The 24902-nt window shown below is 44.3% G+C and overlaps 1 protein-coding gene across 8 annotated transcripts in view; it reads right to left on the bottom strand.

The window, feature by feature from the left end:
• Window positions 1-24902, bottom strand: part of U2SURP (U2 snRNP associated SURP domain containing) — a 127920-nt gene that overhangs the window by 89894 nt on the left and 13124 nt on the right. For all 8 annotated transcript variants that reach the window (XM_077488227.1, XM_077488231.1, XM_077488229.1 and 5 more), the window contains exons 2-3: window positions 20940-21041; window positions 11304-11418 (exon numbers count right to left, since the gene is read on the bottom strand). In XM_077488227.1, the coding sequence (XP_077344353.1) occupies window positions 11304-11418; window positions 20940-21041 (217 nt within the window). The remainder of the gene's footprint in view (window positions 1-11303; window positions 11419-20939; window positions 21042-24902) is intronic.

The raw sequence follows: 24902 nt of genomic DNA, 5'->3' as shown, positions 1-24902 counted from the left end.
GCAGTTCACACTGCCCTATGCGAACTGCTGGGAGTGTCAGTGAAATGTTAATGACACCCCCAGATCAGTTCGCATATCGCAGTGCGATCTGCAAACTCGGATCGCATGGTGTGAACACCCATGCGATCCGATTCTGCTGCGGACCAAAAAAAGGGTCCGTGCGAGTTTGCGGCGGGTGCGGCGGGTGCGACACGAATTCAGCCATACTATCTGTATGGCTGAACTCGAATCGCACAGAGATCGGATGTGATTTGCACTGCAGTGCGAATCACATCCGTTCTCATAAACCGCTGCAATGTGAACCCAGCCTTAGTGACACTGGCGACGGGGGTGATCACGGGGTTAAACCTTTATTGGGGGGGTTAGGGGGGTACCTTAGAACTAAAGGGGGCTAACCCTAACTGCCCTAACAGTTATTACAGTCACAAATGACACCCGCCGGGTGATCAGGGGGTTAAACCTTTATTAGGTAATAAATGGCGGGTGCCCTGAAACTATAAAAAAATAACTAACCAACCAGCGTCACCTGTAACAGTTATATGGTGATCACTGGTGAAAGGGTTAACTAGGGGGCAATCAGGGGGCTTTATGCGGTAGTATATGGGGGTCCCTGGCGCTATAAAAAGCTGCGGCGAACCTAAATACCTACCTGCCTAACTAGCGTCACCTGTGACACTAATACGGCGATCAGAAAAATGATCGCTTATTAGGCTGGGTTCACACTGGAGCGATGCGGGAACGCCATGAATCCGCGGCGGGTTCCCGCATCGCATGCCTCCCGGCGGCAGTTCACACTGCCCTATGCGAACTGCTGGGAGTGTCAGTGAAATGTTACTGACACCCCCAGATCAGTTCGCATATCGCAGTGCGATCTGCAAACTCGGATCGCATGGTGTGAACACCCATGCGATCCGATTCTGCTGCGGGCCAAAAAAGGGTCCCGTGCGAATTTGCGGCGGGTGTGGCGAATGGCTGAACTCGAATCGCACAGAGATCGGATGTGATTTGCACTGCAGTGCGGTGCGAATCACATTCGTTCTCATAAACCGCTGCAATGTGAACCCTGCCTTAGTGACACTGGCAACGGGGGGTGATCACGGGGTTAAACCTTTATTGGGGGGGTTAGGGGGGCACATTAGAACTAAAGGGGGCTAACCCTAACTGCCCTAACAGTTATTACAGTCACAAATGACACCAATGCAAAAAAAAAAAAAAAAAAAAAAAAGCAATTGGTGTCACTGTGACTGGGGGGGCAGGGGTAATTGGGGGGTGATCGGGGGGTAAAGGGGGGGTGTGAGTGTGCCTGGCATGTTCTACTGTGTAGTGTAGTGCTTGTGCAACTCACCGATGCTCTCTCCTCGGTGCCGGAATGAAAACTACCGACACAGAGGAGAGAATACATCACTTCCTCTCCTGTGTTTACATTACAGGAGAGGAAGTGATGTCACCGGACAATTTCATTCGCCGGGAGCGATCGCGAGGGGGTGGCCATGAATGAATGGCCATCCCCTCGTCCGGGATCGCTCCCGAACGAATACCGACCGCCGCAGGCACCGGGCGGGGGCCCGATCGGGCCCCCGACCCGCGGGAGGCAAGGGACGTACATGTAAGCCCTTATGCCTGCCCGTGCCATTCTGCCGACGTACATCGGCGTGCGGCGGTCGGCAAGTGGTTAAGATAATAACACTTCTGTGTGCAGCAACACCCAATACTTACCTGCACCCGATCTTTCTCCAGGGATGTGGACGAGTGTCTTGGCCATGCTGGACTCTCCCTTCTGATTCGCTGAAACACAGCAGCGGCACCCGCTGATGTTAATCAAAGTCAGTTAACCAATCAGGAGAGAGAGAGGGGGTGGGGCAGAACTGGGGCTCTGTATCTGAATGGATAAGTAAAACGTTATTTTTAACAAAAAATAAAATAAAAATTAGTGATTTACAATCACTTAAGTATAAGTTCACCTTTTGTAACATGTTACACCGGTATTTATGGTTCAACATATTACTGCACAGCACCTGCCCACATCCCCCGAGCATCCATTGTGACAGCGGGTGGGAGATTCTCTCCCGGGACCCACTGTCACAATTTAGAAAGAGAGCAGCTAAACCAAGGGTTCGCCCACACAGCCAAGTCATTAATTCACACAGATCTGTGAATAAACTACAAGTCCCCTCTGCAACCACAGCAGCTTGTAATTCTCAACGATCAGTGCCTTGGTAGTTCACCGATGGCTTCTGCATCTAAGCAACTGTCTGCCTCTATGGGCAGACAGCTCCCGGTTACCCCTGCAGGAGACTGACCTAGCACCTGCGATCGACTGAGCAGGGTGTGCAAAGCTATGCAGGCTCAATAAAAAAAAAAAAAAAAAAATGAATGCATTTATCACCCACGCGCCTTTAGCTCGGAATGCACTGAGTGTAATAAAGGGACAAAAACTGTCCTATAAAGATCTCTTGGGTCTGCTGGTAACTTAATACCTAGGTATGCAAGAGGGAAACTCTAAAGCTTGTCTCTGATGCAGAAATATTTATTTAAAAGGCATAAGGACCGGTTTCCCAAGGTTAACTTTAAAGTTTAAAAAGGTAATTTCGCTCAAAAGGTTGGGCAATGTCGTTTGGAGGGGTGCTGAGGAAGAAGTGCACTTCATCCGCAATAGTGGCCAATTTGTGTTCTGTTGAGCCCACCTTGATCCCAATGTACACCTTTTCTAAGCTGGGTATATCAAGATCTGACACTGGTGGAGCAGGAAAAGGGGCTCGATTTTGTAGCCCTAGAGAGAGCCGGCTGTATAGTTTAAGAAACTGACATAATTACAGAAAAATATGCCTTTGTCAGGTAGATCGTTTTTGCTTTGCCTGAAATGCAACAAAAGGTCGGATGCAGAGACCGGTGGTTAGGATCTGGTCCTGCTCTGATGCAAGGGAAGCATTGTCACTCTGAGGGCGAATGCTGTGCAGGCCTTCGCAAAATAGGATTTTTATAACAGCTTACCTGTAAAATCCATTTCTGTAAAATCCTTTTCTTTGAAGTACATCACGGGACACAGGGTCATAGTAGTTAGTATGTGGGTTATAGGCCACCTTCAGGTGATGGACACTGGCATGCCCCAAGACAAAGTACACTCCCTATACAACCCCTCCCACTACTGGGAGTACCTCAGTTTGTAGCCAAGCAATACATGTGTATACCAAAGAAGGGAGGGACCACTGTGTCCCGTGATGTTCATCAAAGGATTTTACAGGTAAGCGGTTATAAAAATCCTATTTTTTTGTCATACATCACGGGACACAGAGCCATAGTAGTTACCATGTAGGATGTCCCATAGCAATGGCAACTGAAGGGAGGGAGACAACAAAAGTAGGGCACCAAGAGACTAGGACTTATACTGCAGCCTGCAGTACACCGCCTAAAGGCGATATTCCTCCTGACCTTTTACATCTACTTGATAGAATCTGGTAAATGTATGGACTGAAGACCAAGTCACGGCCTTGCAGATCTGAGCCATAGAGGCTTAGTGATGCACTGCCTAAGAAGCACTAAAAGCCCTAGTGGAGTGCGCTTTAATATGAAAAGGAGGAATTTTCCTCTTTAAACCAAAAGCTTGAACAATCACTTCACGAATCCATTTAGAAATAGTAGACTTCGATGCTGCCCGTCCTCTCTTAGGACCTGCAGCACAAACAAAACATCTGTATTACAAATCTGAGCGGTCGCTTTCAAATAGACCTTGACCGCCCTCACTACATCAAGAGAATGTAGTGACCTTTCTTCCACAGAATGAGGTTCTGGAAAAAATGAAGGCAGAACAATATCCCGGTTTAAATGAAAACCTGATACCACCTTCGGTAGGAAATTAGGATGTCGCAATAAAAAATTATCCTCATGAATAATCAAATATGGCTCTTTAAAGAATGAGCAACCAACTCAGATACGCTTCTTGCATAAGATATGGCAACCAAGAAAAATGATTTTCTTCATCAAGAGGACCAAGAAAATATCTTGAATTGGCTCAAACGGCTGTTTTTGTAAAGCCGACAGGACTAAATTGAAGTCCCAAGGGTTCAGGGGTGATCTAACTGGGGGATTAATCTGTGTTAGCCCCCGAATAAAGTTACGAACCAGAGAGTGTGAAGCAAGTGGACGTTGAAAAAAATACTGATAAGGCCTTCACCTGGCCCTCAATAGTACTCAAGGCCAGCTTCATCTCTAATCCCATCTGCAGGAAATTCAAGGATCCTACCTATGACATTTTCTGGGGTGCCAACCCCTGGATTCACACCAGGAGAAATATGCCTTCCAGACTCTATAGTATATTATTCTGGAGGCTGGCTTCCTAGCATTAACCACAGTGGAAACTACTGAAGTTGATAGCCCATGGTCCTTTAGAATGTGGGTCTCAATAGCCAAACCATTAAATTTAGCGTAAGGTAGGATGGAATACCGGACCATGCAAGATAAGGTCTGGCCACAGTGGTAGATTCCAAGGGTCCCCTACTGCCATCTTTATGATCTCGGAAAACCAAGATCTCCTGGGCCACAATAATCCCCTCCTTCCCTTCTTGTTTGATCCTGCGAAGAAGCCATGGAAGCAGCAGAAACTGAGGGAACGCATAGATCAGTGAGAACGGATCCCATGGAAAGACCAAGGCATCTGTTGCCATTGGATATCTTGTCCTTGACACAAAGTTGTCGATCTTGTTGTTGAACCTGGATGCAAACAGATCCACATCCGGAACTCCCCATTTTTGACATATTGACAGAAAGATGTCGGGATGAAGGGACCATTCTCCCGGGAACAACTGTTGGTGACTCAAGTAGTCCGCCTGCCAATTCTCTATCCCTGGAATGAAAATTGCTGATAGGCAAGGAATGTTGTTTTCTGCCCAAGAAAGAGAATATGATTTACCTCTCTCTGGGTCGCACGACTTCTCATGCCCCCTTGGTGATTGATGTAGGCCACTGTTGTGACATTGTCCTGACACAATAATTCCATAGTCTGAGCGTCCAGGCGTGCTACTGAATCTCTAGAATATTGATGGGCAAGGTCTTCTCTGATTTGGACCATTTCCCCTGACAGATGCTTCTTCCAGGACCGCTCCCCAACCTAGAAGGCTGGCATCTGTTACCACCTTCCAGGTGACTGGTAGAAAGGATTTCCCTTTTTGAAGATTCTTGGATATCAACCAGCAATTGAGGCTCTGACACACATTGGGAGGTAAATGCATTGGGAAGTCCAGAGCTTGGAACTTCATGTCCCAAGTAGACAGGATACTGTTTTGTAGTAGTCTTGAATGAAACTGCGCATAAGGAATGGCCTCGAAGGAAGCCACCGTCTTTCCCAACAATTTCATGCAAAGTCGAATAGAAGGATTCTTGTTTGTTTTGACTAACAATCAGTTCCTTTATGGAAATGATCCTTTCCTGGGGCAGAAACACCCTAATTTGAGCTGCATCTATGACCAGCCCCAAGTACTGCAATCTCCTTGATGGTTTTATTGAGGATTTCTCTAGGTTGAAAATCCAACCTAGGTTTTCCAGGTAGCTGACTGCAGTGACCAAAGTTTGGTTTAAGCAGGCTGCTGATTGATCCATCAAGAGTAGGTCATCTAAGTAGGCTAGTATTGTTCTACCTTTGGCCCTTCACCTAGCTAAAGGAGGAGCCGGACCTTTGTAATCACTCGAGGTGCAGTAGCTAGACCGTAGAGCTACAAACTGAAAATTAAGATTTTCTACCTCGAAGTGTAGAAATTTCTGATGAGCAGGGAAAATAAATAAATAAAATAAAAAAATCGGCACAAGGAGATAAGCATCCTTGATATCAATTGACGCCATAAGTTCTCCCCCTGTAGGATGGAGACTACTGATCGGATTGACTCCATGTGAAAGGAACAGATATTTAAAAACTGGTTTAGATGTTTGAGATCTAAAATGGGTCTGACATAAAAGCCCAAACCTCACTCTTCCAAGGGGACCTCCTCTGAGATAAGAGATGATCCAGAGGTAGAAAGAGAGACTTTTTTCATTGGATCTCTGGGAAAGTTTGATCTGAGAAAATGAGACCTGAGAAAATGAGACGAGAACTCTCGGAACTCTAGTTTGTAACCTAGAGAAATTGAGGAAATCGCCCATCTGTCTTGACATTGTTCCTGCCAGGCCCTTGAAAACTGTAGAAGCCTTCACCCCACTCGACCGAGCGGGGGCGTCCCTTCATAAGGAGGCTTTAGTATTTTGTTTGGTGGGTTTCCTCCCCCAGGTGCTCTTTTGGCTTTGGGACTCACCCAAAAGGTTTACCTTTTGAATCTGACGGAGGAGGCCGCCGTGACTGCCTGGAGGCTGCTGCTCCTGGCACTGGAGAAGAAGTACGTTTAAAAGTAAAATGCTTAAACTTCTTAACCAGTAAAAGGGAACTTTTCCCATTAGAAATTTTTGGGATATCCAGATCATATCCGAACAACCGTTCACCATGAAAAGGGAAACTGGCTGACCAATTTTTCAACCATAGGATTCTACACACATGTATCAGCCCTATCAGCCCTAGCATGAGCAGTGAGGCCTGGAGAATAGAATCTTTCATAGCGTCTGTGAAGCACAATGCCTTTGATATACTGGCCAAATCCTGGTCCTGCTGATCAGGAAAAACTGAGTACATCTGTAAACTGGTCCTTCAAGGACTGAGATACTCTGATCGCTGCCAGTGCAGGTTGAATGACTGAACCTGAGAGCGAAATATAGTTTTTAAAAAGGAACTCCAACTTCTTATCTGTTGGATCCTTTAGCATATGAGCATTGTCAACTGGACAAGTCAGGTTTTTATTTACAGAGGATATAGCAGCATCAATTGGTGGAATTCCCCATTTCTTATAAAAGTCTTCCTCCATAGGATCAAGTATAGAAAACTTTTTTGGAGGGAAAAATTGTTTATCTGGGTGCTCCCATTCAGAATACATAAGCTTCCTTAGCCATGAATGGATAGGAAAATAATAATCTGGTTTGGGTTCACTAAAGCCTCCCCAACCGGAAGTGGGCTCATCGACTGACTGCACTGCTGGCAGTAAAAGCGTAGAGCAGGCCAACCCAGTGAGATTGTACCAATAACCTCTCCTGTGAACCAGATATCTCCGTATCAGGTTCTTCGGAAGAGGAGACTTCAGCCTCTTCTTCGTTCGTTGAAAGAAATTCATCATCTCTTGCTCCTTGTTCCTCAGTATGAGGGTCCTGAGCAATGGACGGAGACCTGCTACGCTTAGCCCCAGTCTGGAATGCAAATAAACCATCAATTTTTTGCTCCAAGCTTAAAATGACTGAAGAAAAAACCTCCTGGGTAATATACATGGGGGTTCCATTGTTAAGAGTAGCTGCAACACTTGCCCCTGCCGATGGATCACTCTGACCAGTCATATCACTCTCAGGGGAGGATGCCATCTTTTTTGAGATGGTTCTAGGCTGCCGTCTGACTATAGTAGTCTTACTAGAGCCCTTTTTTTTTTACCCCCCTTTCCTCTCATAGCCCGATGCACAAAGCAAAGGTACTACCATAAGGAATGCATCCACTGCTTGAGCAATATTCCAGCTCTCTTGCTGCTATCAATGCTCAGCCTGATGTTGTAAATGTCAAAAAGGAATGCCTGCGTCACCAAACCTCTTAATACCACCTTTGCTCGTGTCCCTCCAGCAGCATGAAACATTTAAAACCTCCCTACCCACGCTGAACGTTGGAGGACACCAACGCAGCGCTAAGCCCCTTGTCTGAGCTTTTAGCACGGCTCCCTTTTACCTTGTACCGCCATAGCTTTGGGTGAGGCTGCCCCCCTGTAGGGTAACTCAGGAGTATAGGCCGATATTTGCCGTTTTTTAATTAATCGGCTTCGGCCGATTGAGCTGATAAGAAGGCCGATTTACAACAGCGGGACTTGGAAATGACTTCTGTAATAGAAGTCAGTGTAAGTTGCCTGAGTCATCATAGAAACCTTGTCTCCTCTCTGGGCAGTCTGCCAAGAAGAAAATGATACAATGTTTACACTTGAATGAAGTCATCTCTGTGTGTAGAAGTTCTCAGTTTAACCATTTAAAGACTAAATCTTTTCTGACACTTGTTGCTTACAAGTAAAAGTCCGGTATTTTCTGCAAGAAAAATCACTTAGACCCCCCAAAAAGTATATACATTTTTTTAGCAGAGATCCTAGGGAATAAAATAGCGGTTGTTGCAACATTTTTATGTCACACGGCATTTGCGCAGAGGTCTTTCAAATGCATTTTGGGGGGGGGGAATTCACTAAACGATTTATAAAAAAAAAAAAAAAAAAACAACTAAAAACAGTAAAAGTTAGTCCATTTTTTTTTTTCGTCCAAACGTTTTGAGTACTTTTTATTATTTTTTTTATTTTATAGGCTGCTTGCACACTGGAGCGGGCAGGCGTTGATGGTAAAATGTTGCTAGTTTTAGCAGCGCTTTACCATCATTTTAGCTGTGCTATTTGGCTGCTAGTGGGGCGCATATAATCCAGCTAGCGGCCGAAGAAGAGGTTAAATGCGCCCGTGAAGCACCGCTGCCAAAACGCATTGCATGCGCTTGGGCAGTGGTGCCCATTAATATCAATGGGCAGGAATGGTGGAGAAGCGGTATACACCACTAAACGTGCTGCTTGCAGGACTTTTTTTTTTTTTAACATCCTGACAGCGTCTTTCACACTGACTGCAGGGGAGCCGTTTTGCAGGCACTTTACAGGCGCTATTTTTAGCCCAAAAGCGCCTAAAAAAACGCCCCAGTGGGAAAGGTGTCTGTTAGGTTTTATGAGATGAAGGGGGATAAAAAAATAAAAATAAAAATCGGCCTAACATCGGCCCAAAAAAAAAAAAAAAAAAAAAAAAAAAATCGGCATCATATATCGGCCATCGGCCGCCATGATTTCCAAATATCGGCATCGGCCAGAGGAAAACCCATATCGGTCGACCTCTACTCAGGAGTAGGGTGTGGAATATAGGGTAAGCGTGTTCAGAAGGAAAACGCAGCAACACAAGTGCAGGCTGTCCAGTAGTGAAGTCCTTGTGGCAAAAGTAAGTGACTGAGTACCTGATAAGGGTTCCAGGCAGAAGTGGTGGTAAAATATGCACCAAGTAGTGTGATGCAATTACGGGGAGCAATGAGTGGTTGAGTTTTAGTTCACGCCACTTTAAAATAGTTTGAACTGTATGGTAAATGCAATCCAAACATAGCCCTGTTTTTTATGGTAATTGTCAAAGATAAAGGGGACCCCATCTTACCTGTCCACACAGGCCTGCATTCCAAAAGACCTGTATGGAACCCTGTGGCTGACTACAAGCATTGTACAAAGCGCCAAGGTGAGCACATGTGCAGGATCCAGTGGCCGAAGCAACATTACAGACTTTTCCCACAGTAACAGTTTCAAAATTTTTGCAGCGGTTGCACATCTTCTCTTGTGGTATCAGAAGACAGTGTAGAGTTGATTGAAGAACACAGTTAAACTAAGAGCCCTTTCACACTGGCTGTCAGCTGTGTTAGCCCTTGTACACACGGTCGGAGAATCCGTTGGAATGTGTCCTATCGAAACGTGTTGTCGGATAATCCGAATGTGTGTGGTATGCATCGGACTGATTCCGTCGGACCCAATTTTCCAACTTGTTGGAAATATTTTCTGACAAACTGGTCCGATCGGACATACTCCGATCACGTGTAGAGAATTCCGATCGGACAAAGTGCCACGCATGCTCAGATCAAATTCCTACACCAAAGATACTAGCCTGAACGTAGTCCCGTCGTAACGAAATAACGTCATCACGTTCTGAACGATCGGATTTTCTGACAACTTGGTCCGACCGTGTGTATGCAACAGTTTCGGACACAATCCGTCGGACAAAATCCAACGGATTTGGTTGCCAGAATGTCCGACCGTGTGTACAAGGGCTTAGTGGTAAAGCATCGCTAGTTTAAGACGGCGCTTTACCAATGGTTTTTGGGCTGCTAGCAGGGCACTCTTAACCTATGCTGGCAGCTAAAGAAAGGCTCAATAGTGCATGAAACGCGCTAAAGCACTTGCAAGCGCACCGCCCCAGTGTGAAAGCACTCAGGCTCTCACACTGGGGCTGCAGGGGAGGAGTTTTTAATAGCACTATTTTTAGCCCAAAAGCGCCTGAAAAAAAACACCCCAGTGTGAAAGGGGTCCAAGAGTTATTTCCCTATAAGAGAGAAGAGATTCATCACCTTAGCACACTAGCAAAAACATTTGGACCCACACATTGGAGTAGCGTTGTTGGGAAGGTGCCCAGGTGGCATGTACTCAAAAGCTTTGCAGTGTCCAATTACCTGAAAATACAAGCCTATAACCCAGGATCTATGCATACTCAGTCTGTGTCCTGTACTATACAATTAAGATATGCATTGTAACTACAGCTGGTGTAAGCACCTGAAGATGTCCTAATATCAGCCTTGTGTAATACTGTACAGCAGCAACCAGAATGGGAGAGGCAGCACTACACCAACTCAAGTGTGCTACATGCACACGTGCTGACAAGGAACATGCTGAGAAGAGAGCAAAGCGTTGGCTCAGTAATCTGTTCGGCTACCCAAACTGGAAGCAGGGAGATGCCCAGGATGAATTTCTTAACTGCAGAAAAGAGAAGGTCACCAATCTTGCTATGCTATTTGACAGTGCTGTTTAGGTCTTTGCACTGGAGAATCAATATTAAAAATCCTTTAGCAGGTAAAACAGCGGATTTTTTTTCCTCTATGCATTTAGCTGTTTGCTAAATACAATTCTCCTTTAACCAAGACCAGGAGCAGCCCATTTAACTAAGCAATAAAATAACCTTACCCCTGTTGCCCGGCACACACCCACATCTTTTTATTCTACTGGGTCTTTTTTTCCTGAAAGCATTCTAGGGGTTTTATGTCATTTTAGTGCTAAAATGCAGATTTTTACATGTGAGCAAAAAAAAAAAAAAAAAAATTAAAAATAAATAAATTAAAAAAACTTGCTCTAATACCGAAGTTGTTAATGAAACTGATCTGAGCAACACCTATATGGACGTGCAACCTTTCTTTCCCTCCTTTGATAAGAATTGCCTTTGTGTACTTGAAGCATCAAAACTTGAAGATGACCAGCTGCATAATTCTGACACGTGAGGGCACAATGTTTTTAGTGGCATGTATCAAAATTTGTTTCAGTTCAAGTTTAAGATTTTTAAAACAAGCAAAAACAAGTATAAGAACTAGTTTACAAAACACATTTATAAAATAAAATTCCTGAGTAATACAACAGTGATGGAGTTCTAGATGAAGCTCTTACCTTTTGTGGCATTGACAATTCCTCCCCTCACAAATGTTTTAACTTTGCTGGCATCACTTCCTTCAAAAGCAGCTAAAAACTCTTCATAGATCTCTGCAGCAGCCTTTTCATCTTCCTGTAAAGAAAAAGACAGATCCGTTTCCATGTCCCTGCATCAGATTGAATTCAGCTTGTCACAGCTCCTGATATAATATTACATGTTCTTGTGTTATCATGGGATCAGGAAAAGTTACAGTAGTTCTACAATTTCATCTGGACACTGCTTGTGAACCCGGTAAACTTCTCTCTTCAGAATAAGAACATGTTCAAAGTATGCAAGTCACATACTAGAATAGAGCAAGCAGAAACTTGATGCACTGGTACTATTGATGTGACACAGGAAAGTCTTTTATACTTATGTATATTATGGCCTGCACAAAGACTGTGCGGGAAAGTAATCAGAATACTTGCATGAGCCCAATAGGGACTTGCTCTTTGGGTTGCTGTTTAGAACCCATCCTGCAGGAAAGCACACAGCTATGAGGAAAGATTAGAGGAACTGAATGTATTCATTCTTGAGAAGAGGAGATTAAGGGGGGATATGATCACCATGTATAAATATATAAAGGGGTCCATATAGTGAACTTGGTGTTGTGTTATTCACTTTACGGTCAATACTGAGGACAAGGGGGCACTTTGTCTAGAGGAAAAGAGATTTAATCTCCAAATACGGAAAGGTTTCTTCACAGTAAGAGCTGTGAAAATATGGAATAGACTCCCTCCAGATGTGGTTCTGGCCAGCTCAGTATATTGCTTTAAGAAAGGCCTGGATTATTTCCTAAAATGTACACAATATAACTGGGTACTAACATTTAGACAGATTTCACACCGAGCTGCCGTGGGCGGTAAAGCGGCAGTATTTTTAGTGTTGATATTCGGCCCCGGGTGGGGTGGTTTTAACACCCCGCTAGCAGCCGGAAAAGGGGTTAAATCCGACCGCAAAATGTCGCCAGTCTCGCGTCTTTTTTCAGGAGCTATTTTTAGCGCTGTAACGCCTGGCAAAAGCTAGCAGTGTGAAAGGGGTCTTATAGGTAAAGTTGATCCAGGGAAAATTGGATTGCCTCTCAGGGATCAGGAAGGAATATTTTCCCCTACTGTAGCAAATTGGATGATGCTTTTCTGGGGGGGGGGGGGGGGGGGGGGGGGTTCGCCTTCCCCTGGATCAACTGTGGATATAGAATTAGATATATGGGAGTGTATATTTATTTTATTTATTTTTGTATGGTTGAACTAGATGGACCTGTGTCTTTTTTCAACCCATGTAACTATGAAATAAAATAGAAGTTGGCAATACAACATGAAATAAATATTTTGATATGAAGTTAAAAACGAGCCCTGCTAACAACCAATTCATAAGCTACCTACTGGGGATAGTTATCTGTCGATGGATGGTCAACACTGAATGGGATTTTGGGGAAAAAAAAATCATACAAGAAGCAGTAAATTCTCATCAGGGGAATGTGCATGCCTCACCTATGCATAAGGGATGGGGAGCACTTTAGCATCAGCTTATTTTCAGGGGAAACAGTAGGGGGGGGGGGGTCACTTGGGGAAAAAGTCTTCTAGTCAACACTTCAGACTTGGGAATGCTTCAATTAGGGATATTTGCCAGGGTGGGAGAGAAGAACAAAGCTCATGGTCATAATTAGCCATCTCATGCTTGAAGGTACTTTTAGAACGACTTTCTTTTGTAACAATACTAGACAATTTGCTACATATCTAAACATGTTTTTTCACTATAAAAGTAACAAACAATAACAAAATGGAAAACCTGTGGACAACCAACATTTTCAGAGTCTGTATCATGAACTACGAAGTACTATGCATGCAATATATTGAGTGACTGCAAAGCAAGCCTACACACCAATGACACTATGAAACATGGCATTAACAGGACAGTCACATTTCGCCAAACATGCCTGTTGATATGGAATATCAATCCAAAACAAAACCATGCATACAAGTTAAGCGAAAGTGCCCCTTCTAGCAGTGGAGATCAGTGATCCCATGCTGCAGTCTGTGCCTGTCAAAAACATATCCCCCTCAATGTGATCTCATTATGCCACTGCAGTCTAGAGGACCTGAGTGGACCACACAAGTGGATATGTAACAGGAAGTGTCCATGACACCAAAGAAGCGGGGCACCTGGAGGAGGGCCCTCCCGCTCTGCTGTGGGAAAGAGAAGAGACTCGGTACCTGCCACATCAAGTGACCATAAATTTAGGCAAGCGACAGGTTTTAACCACTTGCCGCCCGCCCTATAGGGAATTGACGGCGGCAAAGTGGTTTCATAATCCTGACCGGACGTCATATGACGTGATCAGGATTATGAGCCGCTGCGTGCCCCCGGGGGCGCGCATCGCGGCGATCGTTGTTGCGGGGTGTCAGTTTGACACCCGGCAACTACGATCTCAGTAAAGAGTCTCCGACGGAGACTCTTTACCATGTGATCAGCCGTGTCCAATCACGGCTGATCACAGTGTAAATGGGAAGAGCCGGTGATCGGCTTTCCCTCACTCGCGTCTGTCAGACGCGAGTAGAGGGGAGCCGATCGGCTGCTCCTCTGACAGGGGGGGTCTGTGCTGATCGATTATCAGCACAGCCCCCCCCCCCCCCCCCCCCGAGGATACCCACACTGGACCACCAGGGACGCCACTAGACCACCAGGGAAAAGGTAATAAAGGCCATAATCCTCCCTAGACCACCAGGGATGCCAGTCAGCACAATGGGTGCCAATCAGTGCCCATAATGGATGCCAATCAGTGCCCACAATGGGCATCACTGATTGACATGCATTATTGTTTGGCACCGATTGGCATCCATTACTATAACACCGATGCCGCCTATCCGTGCCCACCTGTGCCGCCTATCCATGCCCACCTGTGCCGCCTATCCATGCCCACCTGTGCCGCCTATCCATGCCGCCCATCCGTGCCAGCTATCAGTGCCAATTTGTGCCACCTATCAGTGTCCGTCCGTGTCGCCCATCAGTGCCGCCTATCAGTGCCACTTCATTGGTGCCACATTGGTGCCCATCAGTGCCACCTTATCAGTGCCCATCAGTGTAGCCCCATCAGTGCCCATCAGTGAAGGAGAAAACGTACTTATTTACAAAGTTTTGAAACTGAAACAAAAAAAAACATTTTTTTCAAAATTTTCGGTTTTTTATTTGTAGCGCAAAAAATAAAAACCGTAGAGGTGATCAAATACCACCAAAAGAAAGCTCTATTTGTGGGAAAAAAATGATAAAAATTTCATTTGGGTACAGTGTAGTATGACCGCGCAATTGTCATTCAAAGTGCGACAGCACTGAAAGCTCAAAATTGGTCTGGGCAGGAAGGTGTTTAAGTGCCCGGTATTGAAGTGGTTAATATAGATTTAAAAAATATATGTCCACCAGCCAGCCTATTTCATGAATAATACAGGTTACCCCAAGTGGTTTGTTTTAATTGAATACATTATTGTTACCTAGTAAGGTGTTGGGGGCATTGAACCAAGTTGAGAGAAGAAAAAAAAAATGCTTTATTTGGGTTAAGAGGTTGGTGTAAGATTTAGCAGATAGGAGATGCCATAAGCTAATGTCTTTTGAGAAAAATCCCTTTTACTTATCAGTATGACACCAAGTTATGTCTGAGCAACAAAACACCACAAGTCACCATCTTCAATAAAATGTCTCAATAAGCTAAAATGTAAGGGCCCATTCACAACAGAAGTTGCAAGTAACTGCATGTGTTATCTCATTGTACCTATGCATGCACTTGATACACATTTTTCTATCTGCATTTGTCCTGCGAGGTCACTTCCTGCTTTCTTTCCTTAGGCTTTTAGGTGTACTGTGATGTGTTGCAGTGCCTTTGCATATGTTTTTGCAGGTTTGCGGTGTTATATCGGCCCAGGGGGCGGTACCACTGGCTATAACCCCTCACTCTACTTCTTGCAGCTCAGTTCGTCAAAAAGCAATACAAAACAGAAATAGGAGGGTTGGGTGCTGTGTCCGTCAACTAACTTCAGACAAGAGGATTTTACGGCGAGTACAAAAATCCTATTTTCTCTTTCCTTCATTGACGGACACAGCTCCTTTAAATCTTGACCTTATGGATGTCCCCAAGCAGTGTAAACAAAACGAGGGGTGGAAACCGCAACAAAGAGGAACTCCTCAATAGAGGAGTTGCCAACTTAAAAACGGCCACCAGCAAAACCTGGGGCCAACTTATGCATTCGAAGATGCGCTTACAACAACCTTGTAACTTAAAGAGAGATTCCACCAAAAAAAAAAAAATTTATATTATATATATATATATATATATATATATATATATATATATATATATATATATATATATATATATATATATATATATATATATTTATTTATATTAAAAGCCAGCAGCTATAAATACTACAGCTGCTGACTTTTAATAAATGGACACTCACCTGTGCCGGGGTCCAGCGATGCCGGCAGCCGAGGCCGATCGCTCGGCTGCTGCCGTCACCATTCTAGGTGAGGGAATCAGGAAGTGAAGCGAATCGGCTTCACTTCCCGGTTCCCTACTGCGCATGCGCGAGTCGCACAGCGCAATAGGAATTCTCCGCGCTGTCTCTGAGACCCGTGTGTGTCCCAGCAGACAGCGCGGCAGGACAGGAAATGGGGTAGACTCCCACGGGAGTCTATGCCCAGAAGTGGGTGTAAATACCTGTCTTTGGCAGGTATCTCCACCCCCTTCCCCCTGAAAGGTGCCAATTGTGACACCGGAGGGGGGGGAGGGTTCCGATCAGCGGAGGTTCCACTTTAGGGTGGAACCCCACTTTAAAAGAAAGTGTGAATTGCAACCTTATACAGCCACCTGCAAAACCTTGCGGCCAAAACAAGCATCTGAAGATGTGCTCACGTCAACTTTGTCAAATTTAGCGAAAGTGTGAACATAGGACATAGGGATGGCAGAACGATGGCCTCATTTAGATGAAAAGCCGAAAGCACCTTCGGAAGAAAAGAGCTGCGGACGTAGCACTGCCTTATCCTTGTGGAGAATCAGGTAGGGAGACTTGCACGACAAGGCCGCCAATTCAGAAACTCTCCTGGCAGATGTAATTGCCACTAGAAAGACTACTTAGAGAGAAATCTCCCCAATATTTTCAAATGGTGGTTTCTGAAGAACCGATAGCACCAGATTAAGATCCTACGGAGGCAGCGGTGGTCGAACCAGAGGGGCTAAGTGTCAAACCCCTTGCACAAATGTATTCACCAATGAGTGAGTCGCCAAGGGACATTGAAAGAAGACAGCCAAGGCTGATATCTGCCCCTTGATGGTGCTTAAGGTAAGTTTCCGATTTACTCCTCGCTGCAAAAATAGCAGGATCCTGGAAACGGAGTATGTGCACTGACGCCACACCATCTCCTCACACATGGAGACATAGGCCTTCCACATAGATTACTTCCGTGCCCTCAGCATAGTGGAAATTATCGAGTCTGACAGACCTTGGTCCCTTAGCACCTGGCTTTCAAACAGCCATGCCGTTAAAACCAGTGACGGTAAAGCAGGGTGAAGTATTAGACCTTGCAATAGAAGGTCCTCTTGCATTGGAATCCACCAAGGAACATCCACCACCAGTCGTACTACATTGGCGTACCAAGGACGCCGAAGCCAATCCGGGGCAATCACTGGAATCCGCGAGGCAATAAGCTTGTCTGACTGGATCTGACCGGACGCACTGCAGCCTCTTTAACCATGTGGAGAGGCACCGCCTGATCGCCTGAAGCTCGAGCACATTGATCGGTAGGTGGCATTCCTCCCACGACCAATGGACCTGGGCCTACTGTACGCCCAAAACTCTCTCTCCCCCCAAACCGGTCAGGCTGGCGTCCGTTGTGATCACCATCCAATGGAGAGGAAGGAAAGATTTCCCAGACCGAAGGGCCGGAGACCTCAGCCACCAGAGCAGGGAATCCCTGACTAACTAAGCTCACCCCGAATTTGATAATCCGGGGATAACAGAGATTTATCCCATTTTGACAAAATCTTTCTGCAAGACTCGAGTGTGAAATAGAGAGTACGGTACCGCCTCGAAAGTGGCTACCATGAGACCCAGGACTCACATGCAGAAACGTAGCGGCGACCACCTGCGGTTCACCAATAACTTCACCGCAGCTTGTCTGAAGGGAGAAAGATTCTCGCTTCTGAGGAGTCCATCAGTAAGCCCAGGTACTCCAGGTGTTGAGTCTGCACCAACACCAACTTTTTTATGTTCAGTAACCAACCAAACTCCCGTAGAGTTTGCATGGTGATCGCCACATCCTCCCTTAATTCTGAGGCGGAAGCTGCTCTCAGAAGGAGGTAGTCTAGGTAACCCACGATTGCGATCCCACATTGCCTTAAGAACGCCAGAATTGGGGCTAACAACTTGGTGAAGACCCAGGGTGCCGACGCCAGGCCAAAAGGGAGGGCCACAAATTGGTAGTGCTCTTCCTCGACAGCAAAATCACAGAAACCTCTGATGCCTGAGGCATATGGGTACATGTAAGTATGCATCTGATGTCGAAGGACACCAGGAAGTCTCCTTGATGGAGTGAAGCGACCACGGAGAGAACGGATTCCACCCTGAACCTTTGTACTTTCACAAAGCTGTTGAGGGCCTTGAGGTGCAGGATTGGACGGACTCCTTCCTTCTTTGGGACTACATAACAGATTGCAGTAGAATCCCTGAAACCTTTCCAGTGTCGGTATAGGTACTATCACCCTGCAGAGTAGCAGGTCCCGTACTGCCCTAAACAAGGGCTCCCGAGAAGCTGGAAAAAGATGAAGGTTGGAGGGAAAGAATCCGTTTGGCGCACAAGAAAGAAACTATCTTGCATCCCGATGAAACCAGTTCGCTGACCCATTGGTCGGACAGTAGGGAGGGCCACCGAGCTGCAAACTCCTGAAGGCAACCCTGAAGGCAACCCCCCACCGAGAGTCGGGCGAGGGCAAACCTTCATGCAGTAACCGTCCCGTGCCTCCTCCGTCCCGTGCCGTGCCGATGGATCGCCGCTCCAGGATCGCCGCTCTTCTCGGCGGCCATTCTACAATTCAAAAGCCGCGCCTCCGCCTGTGATAGGCGGAACACTCAATTTCCCAGCAGCCTGTGTTCCGCCTATCACGGACATCGTCTCATCCTCGTCCGTAGTACGAGGATGAGACGATGTCCGTGATAGGCGGAACACAGGCTGCTGGGAAATTGAGTGTTCCGCCTATCACAGGCGGAGGCGGAGAAGGAGGCGCGGCTTTTGAATTTTAATGTCCGCCGTCTGTCTGCTCGATACGCTGATCGAGCAGTCAGACAGCGGTGACTCGAGTATAAGCCGAGGGGGCACTTTCAGCCTCAAAAAAGAGGCTGAAAATCTCGGCGTATACTCGAGTATATACGGTAATTTTATGAAAGCACATAAGTAGAATAAAAAGAACTTGCTACAAATTTTTTTTTTTTTTTTTTTTTTTTTTAGACACCACGGTATTTGCGCAAATGTTTATCAAATCAATATATTTGCAAAAGATACACTAAAACCATTATTATGCCTTCCTTAGCATTGGTGAGCCTTCCTTAGCTAAAACCATTATTAGTAGATAAAAAAAAAAAAAAAAAAAAAAAAAGCAAATATTGCGAAATTCATATGAAATATAAAAGCTTAACCTGTATTGAGTGAATAAATAACAAATATCCGTAACTTTTAAAAATTGTTAAATTTTCACCATTTCGCAAAAAGGCGCAATTTAAAAAGTTACAAATATTTGTTATTTATTAAATCCCTAAAGGTTAAGCTTTTATATTTAGTAGGGATGTAGCAGTAATTTTGTAAAATTAGCTGTGTTTTTTTGCTAATGCTGCCAATAATGGTTTTAGTGTATTTTTTTGTGAATATATTGGTTCGATAAACATTTGCGCAAATACCACGGGGTCTAAAAGATCAATAGCACCTTCTTTTTATTCTAGAGATCATATACACTAAAATCATTATTAGCAGATTTTAAAAACACAGCCAATTAAAAAAAAAAAATACTGTTAAATCCCTACTAAATATAAAAGCTTAACCTGTATGGATCTAATAAATAAATATTTGTAAATTGTGCCTTTTTGCAAAATGGCAAAAATCAAATGTACCCGAAAATCGTGAGGTTTTCATTTTTCACTCACAGCTTTCAGAATTTAAAAAGACCCCTCAAACTAGACATTTTCTAAAAGCCAATGGCTAGTGGAAAAAAAAAAGTGCTACAGGTTTTTTAGGAAACACATGTTTATTAAGCTGCCCACCCACCCACCCTCACCATCCCCTCCCTCCCCTTCATACAAATATAGCTTTCTTTTGGTGATATTTACTCACCACTGGGTTTTTTTTATTTTTTGTGACAAATGAAAAAAAAAAAAAAAGAGCGAAAACATCTCATTCCTACCTATCACACTTTTGAAGGTCCTTGGCACCAGGACAGTGGAATTACCCACAAAATTACCCCACTTTGGAAAGCAAATACCCCAACATATATTCTATAAGGCACGGCCAGCAGGTAGGTACTCGGGCACGCCGATGGCCTGGTGACAGGTACTCGGATGGGCGGACTACCACAGGTACTCGGGTACTTTGATGGGTGGTGACAGAAACTCCGATGGGCTGCGACAGGTACTCGGGTACTTGGATGGGCTGTGACAGTTACTTTGATGGGTGGTGACAGGTACTCTTTATTTGGGGGGGGGGGGGGGGGCAGTGTGTTTTGGTGTGCACTGCAAGCGTTAACGATATGTTACCGCAATCTCCTTCTCACACATGATCGGTGTGAGGAGGAGAACCCAATAACATCTCGTTACGGCGGTTTGTTTACATTCTGTGACTGGCTGTGATTGGACCTGATTGGACACAGCCAGTCACATGGTAAACTGCGATCGGGGTTGGGTTGTGTCAGGGTGACAGGACGCATCCCCGATCGCCGCTCTGTGCACGCCCTAGGGGAGTGCACGAGCACGTGCACGAGGGGCGTGCACGAGGTCAATGCATGTGACCGGCTGTGATTGGACGCAGCCAGTCACATAGTAAAGAGCCATTTGTTATTGGCTCTTTACCCGAATCAGGGATGGGCTGTGTCTCGAGGGACACACCTTATCCATGATTACTGCTCTGAGGGCCCCCGGGGGCCCGCAGGAGTAGCGAAATACTGAGGACGTCATATGACGCCCGCCCAGGATGAGAGATCCCATCTGCGGACATCATATGACTATGGCCCGGTATTGAAGTGGTTAAAAAATGCACAGCAACCAGATTGCATGGTATTAGTGTACCATGTGATCAAGTGCAAGCCAATGCACTTAATTTGTAACCCCTTTCTGGGCTGTCGTTACGTTAACACTGACACCTGCCACAGATGCTAGTGCAGTGCGTTTTGAATGAAGTGCAGGAAATGCGCACAAAACATAGGTTTCCCACACTGCTCTCTGCTGTGAACTGGCCCTAAAACCACTTTAAAAATAAACACATTCTGTTTGAAAAAAAAAAAAAAATTATAAAATAAAAAGGAAGAAGAATCATTCGGCTGACTTATAGCATATCTAGCGATCTTAAATTTTGATGTGCTTCACCTTTTTCTTAAGCTCCTCCTGTTCTTTCTTGCTTAATGTTCTCTTTGCAGGAGCCATCTTGCCAATGCTGAAAGCTTTCAGTTTACTTTCCATGAGAGGTTGCTGCATGACAAAAAAAAAAAAACAAAAAAAAAAAAAAACACATAATCATTATATTTACAGCAACATAAATGTAATCACAAAAAGGTCATTAAAACATATATATCCCCAATGGTGTCTCAATGCACATTTGATGATTCTTCCTTCGTTTTTTGGAATATATATATATATATATATATACACACATTTTTTTTGTTTTTGTTTTTTTAACCCCTTCATGCCGACCGTATGCAAATATGCGGCCCCACTGGACTGAGCTTTTTTTCCATGTGGGCGCTATTTTTGCATATCTCTTTGTGCTGGGTAGCGTACTCCCAGCACAGAGACCAGGGTCTTACTGAGAGCTCCAAGTCCCATTCTACCAATTTGATAGCCTCCGATTGGTTATGACAGTGGTCAGTCACTATGAAGCCTGCCCCTGTGCTTTCTGTCTCTGTGAATGGATGAGAGACAAAATAATAATACCTAGATCAATGTTGATCTAGGTCAGTGCCAGGGTTAGTGTCAGGGTCAAAGGTCAAGGTCAGTATTTTTAGCAAAGGATTTTATTTTTTTAATTTGCGTCAGTGTGTTTTAAGTATATCTATCTATAAATAAAAAACAAAATGCGCACTATTGTTTCTGGGCTATACTACGAGTACAAACAACAACTAACATACACATATGTAGTATTGCTGCGATCGTCAGAAGCAGGAGAATTTATGGTAGTAGCAAGAAATATACATTTTAAAAAAAATGTAAAATTAAAATAAATAAATCAGGAGATAAACATTACCATTTACCACCAAATGAAAGCCCAATTTGTCCCGAAAAAAAAAAAAAAAACAAGGTATAATACACCTGGATGTACAAAGTAGCAGTGAGGATATGTATGGTTTTACTTACACGTCAAAATTTAAAAAAAAAATTGGGCTTCGGCATTTAAATTTGTTATACCCTAAGGCATGACAGGGTTAAATATATATTTACTATGCACCCCAAGAGATATAGACATTCTGAAATGTAACAAATGCAAACAGGCTCTGTTACGAGGCGATAGCTCATGCCGATATTCTTGATTTTGAAGCACAGTAGGTTATGTTAGTACTGTATCATTTATACCACCCCCCCCCCCCCCCCCCTTTTCTAGGTTCTGTATCCCTGGCTAGTCCTAAGAAAGCCTTCAATAAAAGCAGATTGATAAAGAAGTCACCCTGGGCACCTCCATAGAAATAAATAAAGAAAAAAAAAGCAGCTCTGTCTCCTAGACTCAATCTCTGGAGGTTTCTCAATGCTCCAACGTCAGCTCTTCTTCCAGGTTGAATGACACCCAGCTTTATTCAACCCACTTCCTGTGAGCCCAGGGTGTCAGGGCTCCACCCCTGGCCTCACTGGAGAATGCTGCAGATAGAGGTGCTATGCTATTACAAACTAATGAAGAAAAACTAGGACATTTGGGGGCAGGTCAAGAAGTCAGTCTGTAGTACTGCAGTGCTCATGTGCCAACACGGTAGCAAGAAAAGGTCCCCAGCTTTGCCAGACAGTACTGTATATGTTAGAGCTGTGTTAAATATCAATATAAAGAACTGGATGGACAGAAATACAATACAACACAGGTAATCAGGAAAGGGGTTAGGCTCCCAGAGATGAAAGGATGTGCTGTGTGTGGGGTGCACTACACACATACTCACCTGTAGACAGTAAAAATAACCCTTTCCACCTTACTGTACCCTCCCTATCACTGCACAAGCAGCACAAACCACAGCCATTACCTGCTAGCTGCAAACATACCACTCAGCAGCCGGTTGCAGAAGTGACAGGCTGTCTACGCAAACAGTCACCGTCAGTTAGGTTCCCAGGTCTGCTAGTAAGGGTACGTCACCTAGCAGAAATGTAGATCAGTGAGGGCCGGCTGCTAAAAGCAGACCTGTGACTGCTACTGCCCCCTCTGCTTCACATGCCTAGGGGGTTCAAGGGAATGAGCACTGGCAGGCACACTGCGCCACAACCAAATGCTTGCCTTGCATATCAGTCCTATACACTTTAATGAGTTGTGTATGGTGGTAGTGAATGGAATCTGTCAATTTGCAGCTAGGCGGTAAGAGAACACACTGATCACCTATTTGTAACACACCCCCCGCCCATGTCCACAAGGCATAAGGCACCTCCTTTTGCTTCCCTGCACTGAAAATATATGATTTTGCGATTTTACCCAGTTTACAATGATATAAAGTAATTATCACCTAACTTCCTGCAACCACAAAAAAAATAAAAACTTCTATATAAACTGTCAATTTGATCTATAAAACAGATTTCCCTTGGTTATTTTACTTCAAAATGAGTAACTAGACAATACAGCCTGAATAAATAAAATGGACACAACTGTCACAAACAAGATTTCCAATTTAAGGACCAGAGCAATTAAATGCCCAAAAAAACGCATGTCAACGCACATAAAAATGCACACTAATGGCAATGCACATTTATATGTGAAGAGGCCCTAAAAAGGAAATTGCCACTTTGACAGGTTAAAATTGTACATGTGTTTACTTTGTAACATTTAGATGTGCAGAGTAATAAAACCAGAAGGGAAACGATATCCCGGTAAACAAACTGCTGTCACAAGCAGAAATAGTTTTTGCACGTCTTCTTCCTACCCTAATCAACTACATTCAAATGACACACAGGGGAGAATTAAAAATATGTCCAATATGAGTTCCATCTAAAATTGACCCAATACTGTACTATTTTAATTATATTAACTATTTGACCCCTGGAAGATTTTCACCCCTTCATGAACAGGCCACTATTTGGGATACGGCACTGCATTACTTTAGCTGACAATTGTGTGGTCATGCAACGCTGTACACAAATAAAATGTATGTCCTTTTTTCCCCCACAAATAGAGCGTTCCTTTGGTGGTATTTCGTCACCACTGAGTTTTTTTTGTTATTTCTTGCGCTATTAGGCCCCTTTAACACGTGGATGGTATGTCTGTATTTCATCCATCCATTTTCGGATGAAATACGGACATACATGCATCCCTATGGGATGTTCATCCACTGACACCCAATATCATCCGTCCCCACTATGGTCCGATTCTGCAGACGGAGGAAAATCCTATTTTTCTGTCCATCTGCAGAGCAGATCGGATGAACACAGATAGACGGTCCGTGTTCATCTGATCCCCCCCCCCCCATAGGGGAGAGCGGAGATCAACGGAGTGATCCCCGCTGAGCAAGTGGATGTTCACGGGGCGGATTATCACGGATCCATCCGTGTGAAAGGACCCTAAACGAAAACATATAAAAGACAATTTTGAAAAAATAAAAAATAAATAAAAAAAGTCAGGTGGAGGTGCAGGATCATGTATATGCAAGTTATATACAGTTTAAAATTAAAATGAAAGCCAAAAAGATTTGTCTACATATTTAAAATAAACACATACTTTTTTTGTTAAATGATAATCTTCTGTTCTCAGCTGCATAAGTGGTTTGGAGAGGTGGAGAAACAGCAAAACTCTCCGCTCCCCCTTACAATTTTTATACGAGTCTATAGCATACTGCAGTGTTGTCTGGAATTTAACCACTTCAGCTCCGGACCAATAAACACCTTAAGGACCAGGGGTCTTTTTGCAATTTCGCACTGCGCTGCTTTAACTGGTAATTGCGCGGTCATGCAATATTGCACCCAAACGAAATTTGCGTCCTTTTCTTCCCACAAATAGAGCTTTCTTTTGATGGTATTTGATTGCCTCTGCGATTTTTTTTTTTTGCGATATAAATGGAAAAAGAGCGAAAATTTTGAAAAAAATAAGATATTTTCTTCTTTTTGTTATAAGAAAAATCGAATAAACTAAATTTTAGTCATACATTGAGGGCAAAA

Source organism: Lithobates pipiens, unplaced genomic scaffold (assembly GCF_037356315.1).
Source record: "Lithobates pipiens isolate NorthernLeopardFrog02 unplaced genomic scaffold, aLitPip1_a1.2 Scaffold_18, whole genome shotgun sequence".
NCBI classification, from domain to species: domain Eukaryota; kingdom Metazoa; phylum Chordata; class Amphibia; order Anura; family Ranidae; genus Lithobates; species Lithobates pipiens.
The sequence above is the reverse complement of the archived record's forward strand: the minus strand, read 5'-3'. Positions and strand labels throughout refer to the sequence as shown.